This window comes from Cupressus sempervirens, chromosome 10 (assembly GCF_028749045.1).
Source record: "Cupressus sempervirens isolate cs-2001-9-10 chromosome 10, ASM2874904v1, whole genome shotgun sequence".
Taxonomy (NCBI): Eukaryota; Viridiplantae; Streptophyta; class Pinopsida; order Cupressales; family Cupressaceae; genus Cupressus; species Cupressus sempervirens.
This window is the reverse complement of record NC_143127.1, coordinates 796,744,300-796,761,042: the sequence shown is the minus strand read 5'-3', so window position 1 is coordinate 796,761,042 and position 16,743 is coordinate 796,744,300. Positions and strand designations below refer to the sequence as shown.

The 16,743-nt window shown below is 34.1% G+C and overlaps 1 protein-coding gene across 4 annotated transcripts in view; it reads right to left on the bottom strand.

Annotated features, from left to right (window-relative positions):
* LOC149536317 (Protein kinase superfamily protein) overlaps positions 1 to 3,434 on the bottom strand; it is a 252,316-nt gene extending 248,882 nt beyond the window's left edge. Inside the window, exon 1 of one of the 4 annotated variants that reach the window (XM_089803150.1) lies at positions 2,919 to 3,434. In XM_089803150.1, the coding sequence (XP_089659276.1) occupies positions 2,919 to 3,359 (441 nt within the window). In that variant the 5' untranslated portion in view covers positions 3,360 to 3,434. The remainder of the gene's footprint in view (positions 1 to 2,918) is intronic. The other 3 variants (XM_089803147.1, XM_089803149.1, XM_089803148.1) reach the window with 3 other exon arrangements.
* Positions 3,435 to 16,743: the final 13,309 nt, after the last annotated feature.

Genomic DNA, 16,743 nt, shown 5'->3' with positions numbered 1-16,743 from the left:
ATACTGTGGTATCATCTAACTCTGATAGTTAGAGGTATATATATGTTCCCTTGGTTATGGTTGCAGGACCTAAATCCAGGACCATATTGTTTAAGGAGATATTTTTCTTGTGAAAGTCATTACTCTGACCCTAACTTGTTGCAATTGTGATTCTAGAGAAAATTCTAGGGAAAATTTTGGAAGGGGACATTATGATTTTGCAGATATTGGAGGTAATTAAGAAGGACCTTCAAGTGTTGAATGTATATGCATCCAAGGTGAGCATGGCTTTGTCAGAGGTGAACCTCATTAGATCATGCAACAGTCAGGAAGAAATTGTTTTAAAAACAAAATTTGACCCATTAGTGGCATTGTTTTTAATTTTGTTCCATAAAGATATGCACAACAACCAAGCTAAGACTCCAAACTCGCCACATAGTTTCATTTTAGCTACAATACAGAGGATGGAAAGGTTTTGGGTGTATGCAGAATTGGCGATAAGATGAATTGCAAGAAGTCAAAAAGGACCTCAGATTGTTTGAACCGAAGATTTAGACGTACTTGTGTGTAATAAACTATGCTGTTTTATATGAGAAATGAAGGGCTTGGTCTAACCAGAATTTTGTCAAATAGTTGGCATATAGTCCAGATGTAAGTTATGATACCACAAAGCTTAACAGAATACATGACTAAATTTAAATTCAAATTTTAACTTAAAAAACACACCAGATTCTCACTTATCCACTACTTTTTGCATCAGGCTTTCCATTAATGATTAAAACATATAACATATAGAAATCTCGAAGCAACGTAACATATACAAAATGCAGTATAGTTCAACAGAAACCTGGTATGCTGCCACTAAACTGAGCTATGGGCCGTGGAAGAAGGTTGCAATAGAAGCCACATATATGTGAGTTCAAGCAGACACGTCACCCAAGCATTTGGTTTGATATGCCACAGATGGTAATTGATTGCCGCTGGTAAATACGTATTCCAGTATTTGAAGTGACCCGAACTTCAGCCGCAACTAGTAAATGTTCAACGTAATCTTCAGTAACTCACCCGCACCATACCTGTCCCATATAGTAATGCCAACCAATACTAGATTTGTGGAGCTGGTGTCTCTTCTTCCTGTATTCGACTAACCACTGGAGGTATACGATTTGCAACAGTCCTGTCTTTAAACTGTGGTGTCTTCTCCCCTTCTGTAGACTAGATGCTATGGCCTGCACTTGTTCTTCCTTTCACAAGTCTGATGGTAAGTTCAAAACTTCTCAGCCAGCTAGTAGAAAACAGACTTGTCTATCCAGAATTATCTCCCTTTTTCAAGGTCGATTTCAAGAGTAGCTAGGGGCTACATCCCACCACTCTATTGCCTTAGGGATTTTGTCCTTTGGAAAATCCAGTCACAAGTAACCATTCAGGATTTATATTATCAAATATTAGTTGTCCTTTTCCGAAGACTGAGCCTCTTTTTTATAACCTCGAAGTGAGGAAAGTGTGTGGAAATAAGAGATGTGGGATAAAACACCAATTTCGTCTTCTAGTCACTTAAGTCACTTTGTAAAGTGAATGTCTTAATAAAACATAAAGTAACTTTATTAAAGTACTTTAATACATTAAATGACAAACTTCAGACAAATCTTCCCTTGTGACTGGCAGGCATCCTTTCTGGAAATGCCATTAATCTATCCACATGTGGAGATAGATCAACCAGGCGCCAAAAGAACTAGCGCGAAAGAGGGGACATGACATTGTGACTGGATCAACCATAATAGACCTCAGATAGAAAAACACATGCCAGGTGGCGGTCAAGGGAAAGAACACAGCCTTTCTTTAGTTTTAAGGAAAAGCGGTGCCTAGGAAAGGGAAGTCATTCTAACCAAGCCTCACAAAAACCAATTAAACATTTTCTCCACCTGTTTCAAATTCAAACATTTTGAAATGACTCTGATCAAATACAGAATTTTGACACTGTTCTTTCTGCAGCTTTCAAGTATATACATAATCAAAGTTTTATCTGTTTGAAGCAAATAAGCATCTTAATGGAATGGTTGTGAGCATATATTGATCTCAGCAGAGTTAGTAATGCATGTTTCTTATCCTCTTCAAATATCTAAATTTGACATAAATCAAGTGGTCTCAAAAGACAAAATTATATTAAGCCTTAAAATGTTTTAAGTGAATTAGCATCATCTTAAAAAATTCTGAGTACAATCATTGCTATTTAAAAAAGGTTTATCCAAGTGTGTTGCTAGCTTAAATTTGTGATACTTTGGGTTGAAATCAATTTGAAACAAATTATTTTCTAATTTTCTGTTTTTTCATAGGGATCATCCAATGAAGGTCTTTTCTATTTTTCAGTTATTTTATATGGATCATCCTATGAAGGTGTATAAAGTGCAAATTAACTTACCTTTTGTAATTTTGTGTATCTTAGTTTGTTCTGTGTTGTGATCTAAGAACGTAATCAATAAGCCCTATGCCAGAGATATGCAACTCGTGTATTTGCTTTTCCATTACAATAAAAACCAAGAGTAACTAGATTTCTTCAGGGGAACTAAATTCCCTTGACTGTTTCGGGTATAAGTTATCCAACAAATGTATATAATCAACGGAATGGACAAGGTTCTTTACTCAGTCATGAGAGAATCCTTTCAATTGATCGTTAACACTAAAATAAATTAAATCAAACGTAAGCAAACTACAAAAGGTAATTATCCTCTGCTAACCATATTTAGTTTCAAATGGTGGAAAGCTAAGAATTCATCGCAGAGGGATACAAAATATAAGAGAAATCAACCAAAATTCTGATATATTTACGCTAAACAAGAATCCGTGGCCATAACTCAATATGCTTACTTAGCTAACTCCCAGAACATTTAAACATGGAACCAGAACGACTCCAATTGCCAATGTAAAGTTACAAAAAATACCTTAAACATGAAATCCGAACGCCCGAGCACATTATCAATATAGCGCAGGAAGAACCAACGCCCAAAGCTGGATCCTATCTGCAATAGCCGTCGGACGAGAAGAACCGGACGCCGACGATAAATAGAACCAATTTTGGAGGCATCGTATTCATTTAAAAACTCTGCCTCTGAGCTGCCTGCTTCGAATAAATAGCCCGAATACTTCGAAAATGCATCTATATCCTCCATATTTTCGTTTCTGAAGCATTTTACACGGCAAGTGCGAGCTAATTTTTGGCGAGAATTGACGTTCTGATGGAGATTGAGAGAAAGTGCACAAGATGGATGTTGGTGAAAATGGCAGGGATGCAGCGGAAGGGTTAGAGTTATTGGCTTCATGTTAGTCTCAACTTTTAGGTTGGGCAGAGATGTGAAATTGAGAGGAATGGAATGCCTGTGCATCGCCGAGATGAAGTATGTGGAAAGAACCGCCAACGGGCGGCTGAGGCGCGCGTGTGTCCACGTAATCTCCACGTCGGACGATGAACGTAATCCTTAATTTGAATCAATGATTGCGAAACGGGTAGTTTTAACATGGATTATTGAATTGGGGTTTTTTTTTTTCCTTTTTTTTTTCTTTTGAGGTTGGTTGTTTTAGATGAATTTTGCAGGGATGAATTCACTAGCTACGAAGTTTTGTTGAGGGGAGTTTAAGATTGGAAAATATTAAGAAATGAGTAGAAGTTCTATTAATATTTGCTTTTTAATTATCATAATATACTTAAATTTGTTAGTCCCTGTTGTAAGGCAGGAGACTAAAGTTTTCAATAGCTTATTGAGCATTTGTTTAGTCTTTGGAAATTGTGCAATGTGCAAAATTATTGTTAAAAAATAATACTTTTGAACCAATTTCCAAATTACACTAGTGTCAGTTAGAATTCTAAATTTATTTCTTCTTATTGGTTCCTAACATTTATTTGGGTACTCTTTTACATTTTTCATCTTAATGTTATGGAAAATACAATGAATGTGACAATTGACATTTTATTACAGCAAAATATCTTTTACAATCTAATGTGTGTTGCAAGTGGCATTCTGCTACATGTTTCTAAATGCTTTGAAGATTATCCACTTGTTTTATGATAGCCTCCACATGTTGCACATGCATTCTTCTCGAACTATTGGTGGCACTTCCATAAAAGCTCATTTTCCCTTCTACATTTTTCAATACATTCTAATTTTCATGTCCTCTTCAAGATATCTAGGTATCAACTTTGTAATGAAGAATTCAAGAACAAAATTGATTTTGTTCATTTACAGGTCTTAAAATGAACGACAAAGGGCTTGTGGATATTTTCTATTAAATTGATAGCCAACTTTCACCAACCTTTTAAACATCCAAGAGGTGCACAACCACAAGCTTCAGTTGCTTGGACAAATAACTATAGAACTCGTCATCAAATCGTTGGTTGAAGAATACCACGTAGAGGACGAACTTTGGTGCCCAAAATTGGTTTTCCAACAAAAGGATTCAAGCCTATGAAATCCAAGAGGTGAATAAAAATCAAAACGAATCGCCTCAAAATTACTACACTAAGATGATAAAATTGATAGAAATTTTCTAAATAAAGAAGCCCTTCTTAACTATGTGAAAATAAGAACTTGTGAAGGCAATTGAGGTGGCTAGTAAAAAGGATGAAGAGAGGAAAGCCTATTTTATAAGTAGCTTCTGCATGGGAAGTCAAAAGATACTCTGATGATAAATGATTTTGGAAAGATACCATGACCTATGCATCAGTACAACATGGTCATTCATAAACAATAGGAAGAAAGATGGGATGAAAGCATAGTCTTGTTTCAATTTTGGAAAATCTATTTTTCATTTGTTAATATGAGGCAAATAAGATAAGGTTTAATGTTGTGGTTGAGTTTCTGCAATTATTTATCAGCTTCTTGTTTATTTTTGCTTAAGGCACTAAGACGTGGGTCATCTTTTGGTCCAAGTTCAATAATAATGATATTTCCATTTTGCATATGTGTTTGTATTGCAATGATAGTAATGTTGATGAGAGTTTCTTGCGCCAACTATGATATCATTATGAGAGATATGATGATGTTTGAGAATCAAGTTTCATTATTCATCATGCAAAAGATGTTGGAGGTGTAGTTAAGCTATGAGGAAAAGGTAGAAGAAAATATCTACAACTTGGTAGTTGTTGCATGTGAAGTATTTTCACTATTCACATTCATGATGCCAAAGAATTCAAGGTTGTTTATAAAAGAAAGGGGTCATGTGTTGGAGGTCCTCTATTATGTCATTGTCCTTGCAGCTGCTATAGACCATGGCAATACTTAGGGCTATGAGACTAAAAAGGAAGCATTGCCAGATGCAACCTTTGTTAAAAAGAATTTGAATTTAGCATGGGGGGCTCTCTCCAAGTTCACGTCTGATGGTATTGCTTCAGTGTGCATTCCAAAGGAGGATTATAGAGTTTGTGTTGAAGCTTCCCATGTGGATTCATTCTACTATGGGAAAACTGTCAATTCTAAGCACTTTGAAGGGGCCATTAACTCTTATCTTCGAATATGTCAAAGATGAGAAAGATGGGGAAGGAGAAAAGAAGGTAGAGGGAGAAGGAGAAGGGGGAGCTTCAAATATGGACATTCCCCCTATGAGGGATGAGATTAAGGTTCCCTCTATGGCCGACTTACATTTAGCAAGGGTGAAATTCCATGCTATAGATGAAGACCTCACATCAATACACTTCAACACAAAGATGGTTACTCTTTATCTTCGCAAAGTGAGGTTGGATAACAATTTAGAAGTGACTCATAAATCTAGTGACTTTCAAAGCTTCAACAACATTAAGTGTGTTGATCTTCACTCGATATATTGATTTTAAGTACTAGTCATTAAGATAGCGTCTTTTTAATTTCAGAAATGATGCTATAGTTTTCCTACTATGGCACCTAGTACAAGTAAAAAATAATGTTCTACTTGGTATTTTGACTATTGACTATTGTTCTATTTTCAACATATGTCATGAGTGTAAGCTTTTTAGTTCTATTTTTAAAATTTGGTACTAAATGACCATTAGTTCTATTTTTTGTGTTTAGAATAGAATAGTATCCTTTTAATGTCCATGCAGTTAGTCAAGAATATAACACTTTAATGATCATTAATTGTGTGCTTTATGTCGTGTATTTTGTTAAAGTTATGACTATTAAATTATATTACATATCAATAACCAAACTATAGTGGAGCTAGGTAAAAAAAAGGGAAAGACCTAACTCATTCCTAGAGAAATATTGTCTTTCTTCTTTATTTTTGTCATTATAGTTATGTACGTTTGAGCTTAATGGTTTAGTTCAACATATGTATTGATGTTATCTTGTTTCTAATTTTAATTATTTATTTTTCAACTCACATGAAGTAGTGATTATTATCTTGCTTCGATTTCCTCTTTTACTAATGATGCTAGAATTTCTAAATTTCATATTAAGTTTATTCTATTATTTAAACCTTTAAGTACAAGAAAAGATTCATATCTGGTTGAGGTGATGAAGGGATTATCTGAATTTAACAACAATGTTATTTTTTAGGCGCTAATGTTTTTTTCTTTTACCGTTAATCATTTTTCTATTTTTTTGTTTCCCTCTAGGCATATGCTCTAGGATCATTATCGTAGTTGATTTTTTCTATTTTAGCAGTAAGATTATTAAGTTTAATTATTATTTTTATTTAAATGCATGTGAGACAAGGTTTAAGTTTATTGACAATTGACTAATGAAATAGGATTTATGATGCAAGGGCTTCTAGTGGTGTAAGGGCAATCCTGTATCACCCAAAAATATGCTTAGTATTAGTTTTTGCTTAATGTTTTTGTATTTCTGGATACCCATTTGGGCTAGATAGAGATTCCAACTCTCATAGTTCCACTATTAGATTTATGGATGTCTTTTTTAGCACCTCAAGGTATGTGTCAATGCATAAAATGGGTTATTTTGTAATTGAGCCATATTTATAATTAGGTGGAGGGTGTAAGTTGGAGGGATGATTTTACTTGTAATTTCAAGCACTCCAAAAAAAAATCTGGTCAAAAGACTTTAAGGTTTGAAACCTATGATAGTTTTAAGTTGCCTGGAGACCTCCTAAGAATGCTCCAAAGTTAGGTCTGAGGGTCTTAATGGCCTTGTACATGCCTAGAAATGGGGGGACAAGGTAATCTCTTCCAAAAGGCTATAGAGTGCTTAAAGACATTTCCAAAAATGTAAACGACTTGTCAATCGGAGTCCCGAATCAAAAGTTATGCCTCCCAAAAGTTGGACTACCATATCTGGATTCTTCTAATTTTGCACCGACTTCTAACGTGTCTTCTAGAACCTTCTACTTTGGAAGTGGATTCCAAATGGCATTTTATAAAATGTATTACTAACCCTAAACCTAAATTGGGTTACTTAGGTCATTTCTTGCATCGTAAAGGCAATTTTTGTGGTGTTTGGGAGAAGGTACTATGAGAAGGGTTTTTCTCAAGAATTTGATAATATTGTAAGCCCGTAGAGCATGTAGTTGAGTCTAATTTTGATGTACTAAATTTAATAGCATATCATTTATGATAATAAAATTCTCTTTTTCCTATTGTGTTCATTTTGTCTTGGGTTGTGCCCTCATCAAGTGGTATCAAAGCATGTAGACAAAGTGCGGATGACAATTTGGCTAAGTAGGATAAGTTGTAAAAGAGTTAGAGTTTTCATCTATGGAAACATAGACCTTGTATAAAGAAGGCATTATGAACAAATAAAGATTCTACAGATAGACTTGAAAATTATGTAAGTACAAGATAGTTTATTTGACAAAACAAAGACAATTTTGATGTGTATGGGTGATAGAAGCATTATTGGCACATGTGCAATTAGCTATGGATAGTACAAAATGTTAGGATGATGTATGTAAGTGCACAAGTTAGTACGATCAGTATAGAATAAGATATGATAGATTTGGCAGTTGCAACAATATACAGATAGAACAAAGCATAACAATAAATGGATAGTTATGAGTTAAGGAATTATTTTGTTTACAAAATGATTACATAACTAATTAGGGACGACATCCTAGATGTTAACCCTAAGTGAGTAAGAGTTAGTTTTGTATTTTTGCAAGTGTGTGAAAGCTTGAAGGCCTACATGACAAAAATTTGTAAATTGTAGGGTATAAAGGAAAGATTGCAATATGTGAAGTTGTGTGCAAGTTGTATGATATAAGTGAAGTATTATGTGCTTCATGTGAAGACTATCTAAAGTTTATGTGATGTGACTCCTGATGAATGACCATCGGATTGCAAATTTTTTAATGAGTAGCATGGACATATTAGATATTGAAGATATCAACAAGAAGCAAAAGGTTTTTGTAACTATCTTTTTGTATCAAGGAATTGCATTGTAAGTTACATGTTTGGGTAGTGAGCTTAGCTTGTACATATTTTTTATATGTATTTGTATGAACTCCTAATAGGGTTGAAGCAACTCCTAATAGGGTTGAGGCTTCTAACAAGTTTTAAGTCCTCTAACAAGGACTGAGACAATATATAGATGTAATAAGCTCCTAACAAGGTCAATATCTTTAACCAAGTACTTTTGATTAGTTGATCAGTTTGTGGGTACAATCCTCACCAGGGTTTTCTCTTGGCTACCTAGGGTTTCCCTAGTTTAAAAAATATGGCGTTATGAGTTATCGTATTGCATGGTTATGTTTGTTGTTCAACATTGTTAGTTTACTTTCTTATACAAGTTATAAGGCAATTGATAATATCCAATTTTGGGCTAAAGTTTGTAGAATATTGATTCACTCCCCCCCCCCCTTCAATATTCCCTATTTCTAACAATTGGTATAAGAGTAGAGTTACTTGGAAGAGGCTTAACAACTTGAGTAAGGTCCCTATGGATATGGAACAATTACAGAAGAACCTTGAAGAAGCTCTTGAGAAGATTGATATTCTTATTGAAGAAAGAGATAATCTGAAATAAATATATGAAGATGCAAAAGACTACATTGGGAAATTGAAAGACAAGATTGACCATCTCAAATCTAGAAAGGAACCTAAAGATCAGACAAAATATAATGATGAAGTATCAAAATTGAAGAAAGAAAATGAGATTTTGAAACATGAGTTGAAAATCATTTATTTGAAGCTAAGTTTAAATAAATATGATAGCAAAGTTGAGTCAAATCTAAAATATGAGAATATAAACCTAAGATCCCATCTTACAAAAGTGACACCTGAACTTGAATCCATCAAGTTGGAACATGCAAAACTTGAAAAGTAAAATACCATTGTGAAAGGAGAATTAACCTAGACTAAGAAACAATTAGAGAAGTTATATTATAGTAGTGAGAAAATTGATGAGCAACTCCATTTTCAGTAACCTTCCTATAATAAGACTAGTCTTGGATATTTTATCGAAGAATAGTCAACAAAGAAATCTGAAATAAGAAAGGAACCAGATCCAATTGAACATCCTAAACATAAGGTAGATGAGCAAAAAAAGATTGAATCAAGTCAATCGAAAGATGCACCAAAAGAAGTTGAGCAAGAAAGTCAACCTAATAAAATTGATGAACCAGAGGCAACTGAGTAAGTTGAATCACCTAAGGAAGTAAGGTATGAATTTAAAGGTAGATAATTTATGTGTAATGAAGTTGGTCATATGAATAGAAACTATACAAGTAAGTCATTCAAACCTATTACTAATTTTTATTGTTATAATTGTCATGGTTTTGGTCATAAAGTAATTGATTGTAAGAAACCTAAATTTGATAGTAATAATAACAATAGTAGAATGTTTAGAGATATTAATCATGTAGGTAATGAAAGAAGAAGATTCAATGAAAGCACATCTAATGAAAGGAGATCAAATGAAGGAATAAATGGAGCGAGGAATCACATTGTGTGTTACAAGTGTGACAACTTTGGACACATTGCCAAAAATTATAGAGCGCCAATTAATCAATATAGACCTAATCAAAGAAGCAGTCCACCAATATATCAATTATACCATGAATTTGGTCATATAGAAAGATTTTACAGAATGGACATGAGGAATATCAATAGGAATCCAAATTTCAAAAGGAATAATGACAGAAATGTAAGAAGGAATGATAGCAGTAATAACAACAAGACACACCTAGATAGACCTTCATATCCTAATTCTTAAACTATTCAGTTGTGAGAATTCTATTTTGAATTCCTACCCCTTAAAAAGTACCATCCATGGGCAAATAATACCTATGCCAACATAATTCAAGAAGGGAACTTGATAATTGCCAATGTTGAGACTTAGTTATATGATTGTAACCTTCTTTGACCTTATAGTTTCCATCATTTGACCATCCCCACACAACCCTATATACCCTATTTTTAATAGTGAAATATCTATTTGACAAGATTTTCATTAATATGGGTTTATGATTGTCTTGAAGAGGTATATCTTATAAACTTTTTTGTCTCCAACCCGTGGAATGAATTGAGGAATTGACTCATATTTTATTATATACTTACTTAATTTGTTGCTCCTAATTTGTACTAGAGTAGATTTAATGATGGGTTGAAGACCTTAAGAGTCAAGGGTTTCATATATAGCCCAAGATTCCTCCCAAAAGAGTGTTTCCTCCCCATTCCTATATACCATGTCAATTTTTCATTACTGATGGATATACAATATTTCATAAAATTCCAAATTCTTGACCCATTAGGATGTTGTTTTCCCTAGAGACATTAATACGTTCAATATTCAATACACAATTATTGAGCAAAATTGAAGCCCATTTTCTTTCAGGTTCTTGGAACATTGTCCATGCTATTTTTTTCCCTAAGGCTAAATATTTCCATAATAGGTTCTTAATATCAACCCCTCTACTTCTAAAGGTTCACAAATATTTTCCCACTTAATAAGTGTCATTTTTTTGTTATCACCTTTTTGTTATCTAATACTACTTGCTACAAGAAGTTTGATTTGTTTAACATTGTTTGTTAGAGGGAGAATTAACATATAGTATATAGATATTGTTGAAAATATTCATTTAATCATGGTAAATCTCCTAACATTTGATATCCATTTACTTTTCCAACCATCCATTTTATGATGAATTTTGGTCATTATTTGATCTTGGAACTTGTTATATTTTGTTCCTTTATGTAATGGGATGCCTAAGTACTGGAAAGTAAAATTACCACTCTTGAAACCTAATATTATACAAATTTTTCTTTCTATATATGGTTTGGTATTCAAGAAAAAGATGTTTGACTTGTTTGCATTTACTTTTGGGCCTAAAGTTTTTATATATTTATTAAGAATAATATTGAATTATGTTTCTTCTTCCTTAGTGCTATTTCCAGGTAGGATGTTATCTTCCACAAATTGTTCATGAGTGACATTGGGGGATTTATTAGTAATTTTAATTCATTCAATTCTACTTCTAGATGATCTATTTAGATAGTCTTGCCAAGATATTTGGTTATGATTGCAAAAAGGAATGGAGATGTTAGATATCCTTGCCTAATCCCACTTGATGAATTGAAAAAGTCTTCTAGATTTCCATTCACTATAATAGAAATATAAGGATTGAAATAAAGATAAAGATGAGATTTATCCATTTTTTGAAAAACTAAAGGCTTATGTTGGCTCCTAATTTAATAGAGATTTCAACTACTAGGTAGCCAAGACAAGACTGCATCTAAGGGTAGCTATCTCCTATTATGGACACAATTTTTCTAGAACCTAGGCCAACCATAAGGCTAAACTCCTTCACTTCAGGCTCTGCAAAACCTAGGCAGGTAGACCTTTAGATTCATTTATATGGTACCAGTTGCCAAAGCATACATCTAAATTTGGACAAAATAGATAAGACCCCAAATCTTCTATACTTATGCAAATTAAAAACAAATGAAACAACTAATAACATGATGTGTGAGATTGACAATTTAAGTGTGGGCTATCCTTCTTAGCTCTACAACATGAAAGGGAAGTGGACTTTGATTAATTGACTGATATCAACAAAATCCAAATATGCAACAATAAGAAATGAGAAGATCCTATGACTTATCAATGTCCTATTCACTGGGTATCCCACAAATCATAACATACATCAGGTGCTAATGATATATCTTCTCACTTTGTGAATCAGACATCAACATTCAAACTAAACCTCGTACTCATCAAATCCTTCCATGAAATCTGTAATCCTACCATGACATATCAAGCATTTACATCAATATTTGAATAAAAGGAAAAACACATCAAGACATACAACTCAAAATGAACTGTAATTGGATCTATGTTCTTTTCTCATAAACCCAAAAGATTACAAACAACATAGATGGGAGACAAGAATTATAATGAAACTAAGTAATTTGGTGCTCTCTATATTCATTCTTTTGAAAAAACTACATCCAAGATGTATGGAAAGACTCATAAAAAACTCAATAAACCAAAGCTGTATATTATAACTTCATTATTTGTTGTTCATACAAGAGAGATATGCTAAAAGAATGGTGGAAACCCAGTTGAGAACTTGCTCAAAACTTTGGGAACCAACCTTGTACAATGAGAGAAGAAAGAAAGATATAGAAGATGGAAGGAATATTTGACTTGATCTAGAAATGAAACTTGTCCACTTGAATCTCCCTCTATTTTTGTTACAAAGCCTCTTTCTTCTCTCTAGAACCAAAAACTGAATCAAATCCCATCATTGTGCACAACCAACTCTAAAAATATCTCCTTGAATGATGAGAAAAGCCCCTTTATGATAAACTATTAGATATGATGTCAAAATTTTCCAAAACCCCTACCAAACTAACTTGGAGGCAAAATAATACTGCTAAAATGAACCTCCCCAAGTTTTGTGCATGTCCATCTAACCACTTAGCCACAAACTGAAACTGAACTGCTCATATGAGAATGCAGTTGAAATTTGAGTACCTCAAACAAATCTGATCATAATTGCTTCCCACTAATGCCTATGCAAAAACTAATAAAAAATCTAGAAAGTAGATGTTGAGAACTTTTCGATGGTATATGATAAGCCTATATTGGCCTCAAGGACATGCTCTAGGCATCCATCTGAAACTCTAGGTTGTAAAATTGATTTATAGGCCTTTGAATTTGCAAAAAATTAACTTTATGCTAAAGTTTAAACTTTATAAATAAAACCAAGTCTTATTTAAAATCCCTGCACGTTTATTTCTAAAAATGGATAAAATATTAATTTGTGGAACTTTGAAAATTTTCCTCACTTTTCCATTTGGGTCAAACCTATTTAACCACTCACTTGACATGTAGCACTCTCTAATTGGCCCTCTCTACATAGTCACCTAACACATCAGCATCCCATTGGGTACCTATGCCACCCAAGTACCACTTGTCACACTCTAGTTCGTCGAAATCACCACCTCATCTACATGTGAGGCCCGGTGCCACATGTCACCATTTCATGCCTTCACAATCTTTAGCATTAACTATTACTAAACTATGGAGACCAAGAGACTGACAACAATCTCCCCTTCTCTACTTTTAACACTAACTTGCACTTGACTATGGAGATTGGGAGACTGACAATGATCTCCCTATCTCCACCTTCAACACTAATTGTTACTTAACCATGTAGACCAAGAGACTAACTATGTTCTCTCCATCTCCACCTTTAAGACTAACTTTTACTTAACCATGGAGACTGGGAGACTAATTACAATCTCTCCATCTCCACCTTTATCACTAACTAGAAGCTAACTCTAGAGATTGGGAGACTAACTGTGATCTCCAAGCCCACCTTTATTTTTTTGCCACATCACTAGTGCCACCTTGGAATTTGTGTCACATAGCATGTCCTCATTGGTTCACCTCATCTATGTCATTGCTGACATAATCTCTATGCATGTGTTAATGGTCAAAATTTAGTCAATGTCATTGAGCTGGCAACCTCGGGCCCCCACACACATGGTCTCCTTATGTCTCAAAAGGTGCTTCCTTTTAGATACATAATGAATGAGCTTTCCCATATATTATGTTTCTCTCACCTAGTGAATGTGGGATTAATCATTTTGAATAACCTCACTATGCATACCCTGAACACGGGACTAGATTATGGTTAATGTACCCCAATCATGCTTTCATGCCTCAATTTTCCCTGAAAAGATTTGCCTTCTGCTTAAATCGAAAAAGGTCTCTCTATGCATCTTCTGGTACACTTGAAAAAAATTAGTTTCTACATTTTTGATAATGCCTTCCACAGATTCTATGACCTAACTATCTTTAATGGTGAGTAGAGTGAGAGAGAGGGAGAGAGTTCCAAGCACAACTCCTATATAGAGGCATATGGACTTCATAGAACGATAGGGAAAACTTTGTCATAGCCAGTTAGAATAGATTGCAGATTCTCCCCTTTGTATATAATGAAAATCAAATTGAAACATATCTCTTTAAAATCAACTTGTATTCCCATCGCATTTGTTTGTCCATCAAGTACAATATCTCTCTAAATGAAAACACACTTCTATTTGCTTCCAATCCTTGAGTTTTGCCTAAATGTGCAACAACACTCTTATCACCATGGAGATCATTACTCTAGACTAAAAAAATCTGGTGGTGCCCATTTGCAAGGTACTGATGTAGAATGTGTGCTTAAGGTTGTAGAAATGATAGAGGTTTTGATTAAGCCATTCCTTATATTAGCCATGAAACAAACCAATGAAATAGTCATGCATGACCTATACACTGACCAACAAATATGGCACATCTAGCATATTGAAATGAAGAAGTCCATTGTAGCATGTGCAATTCGAAATAGTTAACACCATTCACTTTTCTTTTTGCAAGTCAAACTAAGAAGTCGTTAGTTACATAAAGGAGTATCAGATTAGTCCATTCATAATGTGTATATACTCCCACCACTTTCTATGTAGGTGTTGATCCTACTGGATGATGTCTACAAGTGCATTTCCACTAGTAATGGTGGAAGCCCTTTCTATGTCCCAAAGCTCTCATTTGACACAAACTAGGACAACGAGTATGAGTGAGAATGTATTAGGAAAGAAACATATTCTATGCACATGGAGAAAATATGGACAAATAAAAATGGAAAGATTGTATAATAGTCCATTAATTTCTTCATTTTACTCATGCTACCTTATGCATCCAATGTCCTCTTGCAAAATATCAATATCACTTCCAATTGATCCTTCAATCTCAATTTTAGTGGTGTCCTATCATGACCACAATATCCTTCAAAATGAAACTTCCTTATAAATTACAATATAAAATATCACGACTCTTAGCATTCTTCTTTTTTCATTTGGAAAATGGAAGTGTCTCAATTGAAAAGAAATAATGCTTCCTAATAAGTAAAAATTTGGGTCAACTCAATGCTCAAACATACCTACCATGTTTCATTCTTGCCAATCAAACCCATTTCATTCATTACACACATAATCCCATACATAGACACTTGATTTCGAATGGTCATATGTGCATGAAAATTCAATGACCATAGCCATCATAGTTGATTTGAGACTCTTCATTCTTCACACCATGTATCATCAGTTTGATAACATTAATTGGGTTCCAAAGTGGGCTTGACTAAATTATTTTTAAACTGAAGCACTTGACCCCTAAAATCCATTAGTTAAAGCTCTTTGAACTGATTGGATTCACTTTGGACCACCGATTCAACATTAAAATTTAGTTTTCACCTTTTTTGACAAGTGTCATTTTTGTGCCAAGAGTCTCTGGAGCTAGCCTTTAAAATTGATAAAATCAAATAGCTAGGCCCTAACATTTTCCATTTGTTTTCCTTGGTATACATATTTTCACCCTAAAAATTTGTTGGACACAAATGTCATAATCATTATTAGTTAGTATATGCCAAGCTCACTCGAGTAGTGAAGACAATTCTCAATGTCTACTGAGTGTTCCTGTGTTTGTCTAGTTCAGAAGGTAGTGTCTACCAAGTTCACTCGAGCATCGAAGGGAAAGTTATAGAAAGAGAGTGTTAATTGAGCTCATTCTACTAATGAAGAAAAGTTGGATGGAACCAATGCAACCCAAGCTGCAAAGACTCGAGTCACAATCAGAGGCTATCAAGCTAGTTCAAACCGAGGCTAATGGACCTAAGTCATAGACAAAAGGACCTGAGCTTGAAACTAAAATCCAAAAAGAAGATGATGGAACTCATTCAAAGGCCAAGGAGCCTGTATTAGCAAGATATATCAGAAGACATCATGCACCTGATCAGATCATTGGAGATAAATTTGATGGAACAATGATAAGAAGAAAATTAAAAGGTACATGTTTACTTGCTGAATTTGAACCTAGAAGTGTTAAAGATGTTCTAGAAAATGCAAGTTGGATTGAATCAATGAATGAAGAGATAGAACAGATAGAGAAGAACAAAACTTGGACTCTTGTTCCTAGACCCAAGGAAAAAAAATGTAATTGGTACAAAATGAGTATTTAGAAATAAGTTGAATGAAGATGGAAAAGTATCAAGAAACAAAGAAAGACTAGTATGCAAAGGCTACTCTCAAGAAGAAGGTATTGACTATGGTGAAACTTTTGCTCCTATAGAAAGACTTGAAGGTGTTAGAACCTTACTAGCATATGCAACACATAGAGGATTTAAGGTATATCAAATGGATGTTAAATCTGAATTCTTGAATGGAATCCTTGATGAGGAAGTTTATATTGAACAACCAGAAGGTTTTCTAGATCCTAGCAAAGGAGACATGGTTTGCAAACTACACAAAGCTTTATATGGTCTCAAGCAAGCTCCCAGAGCTTGGTATGAAATACTTCATAA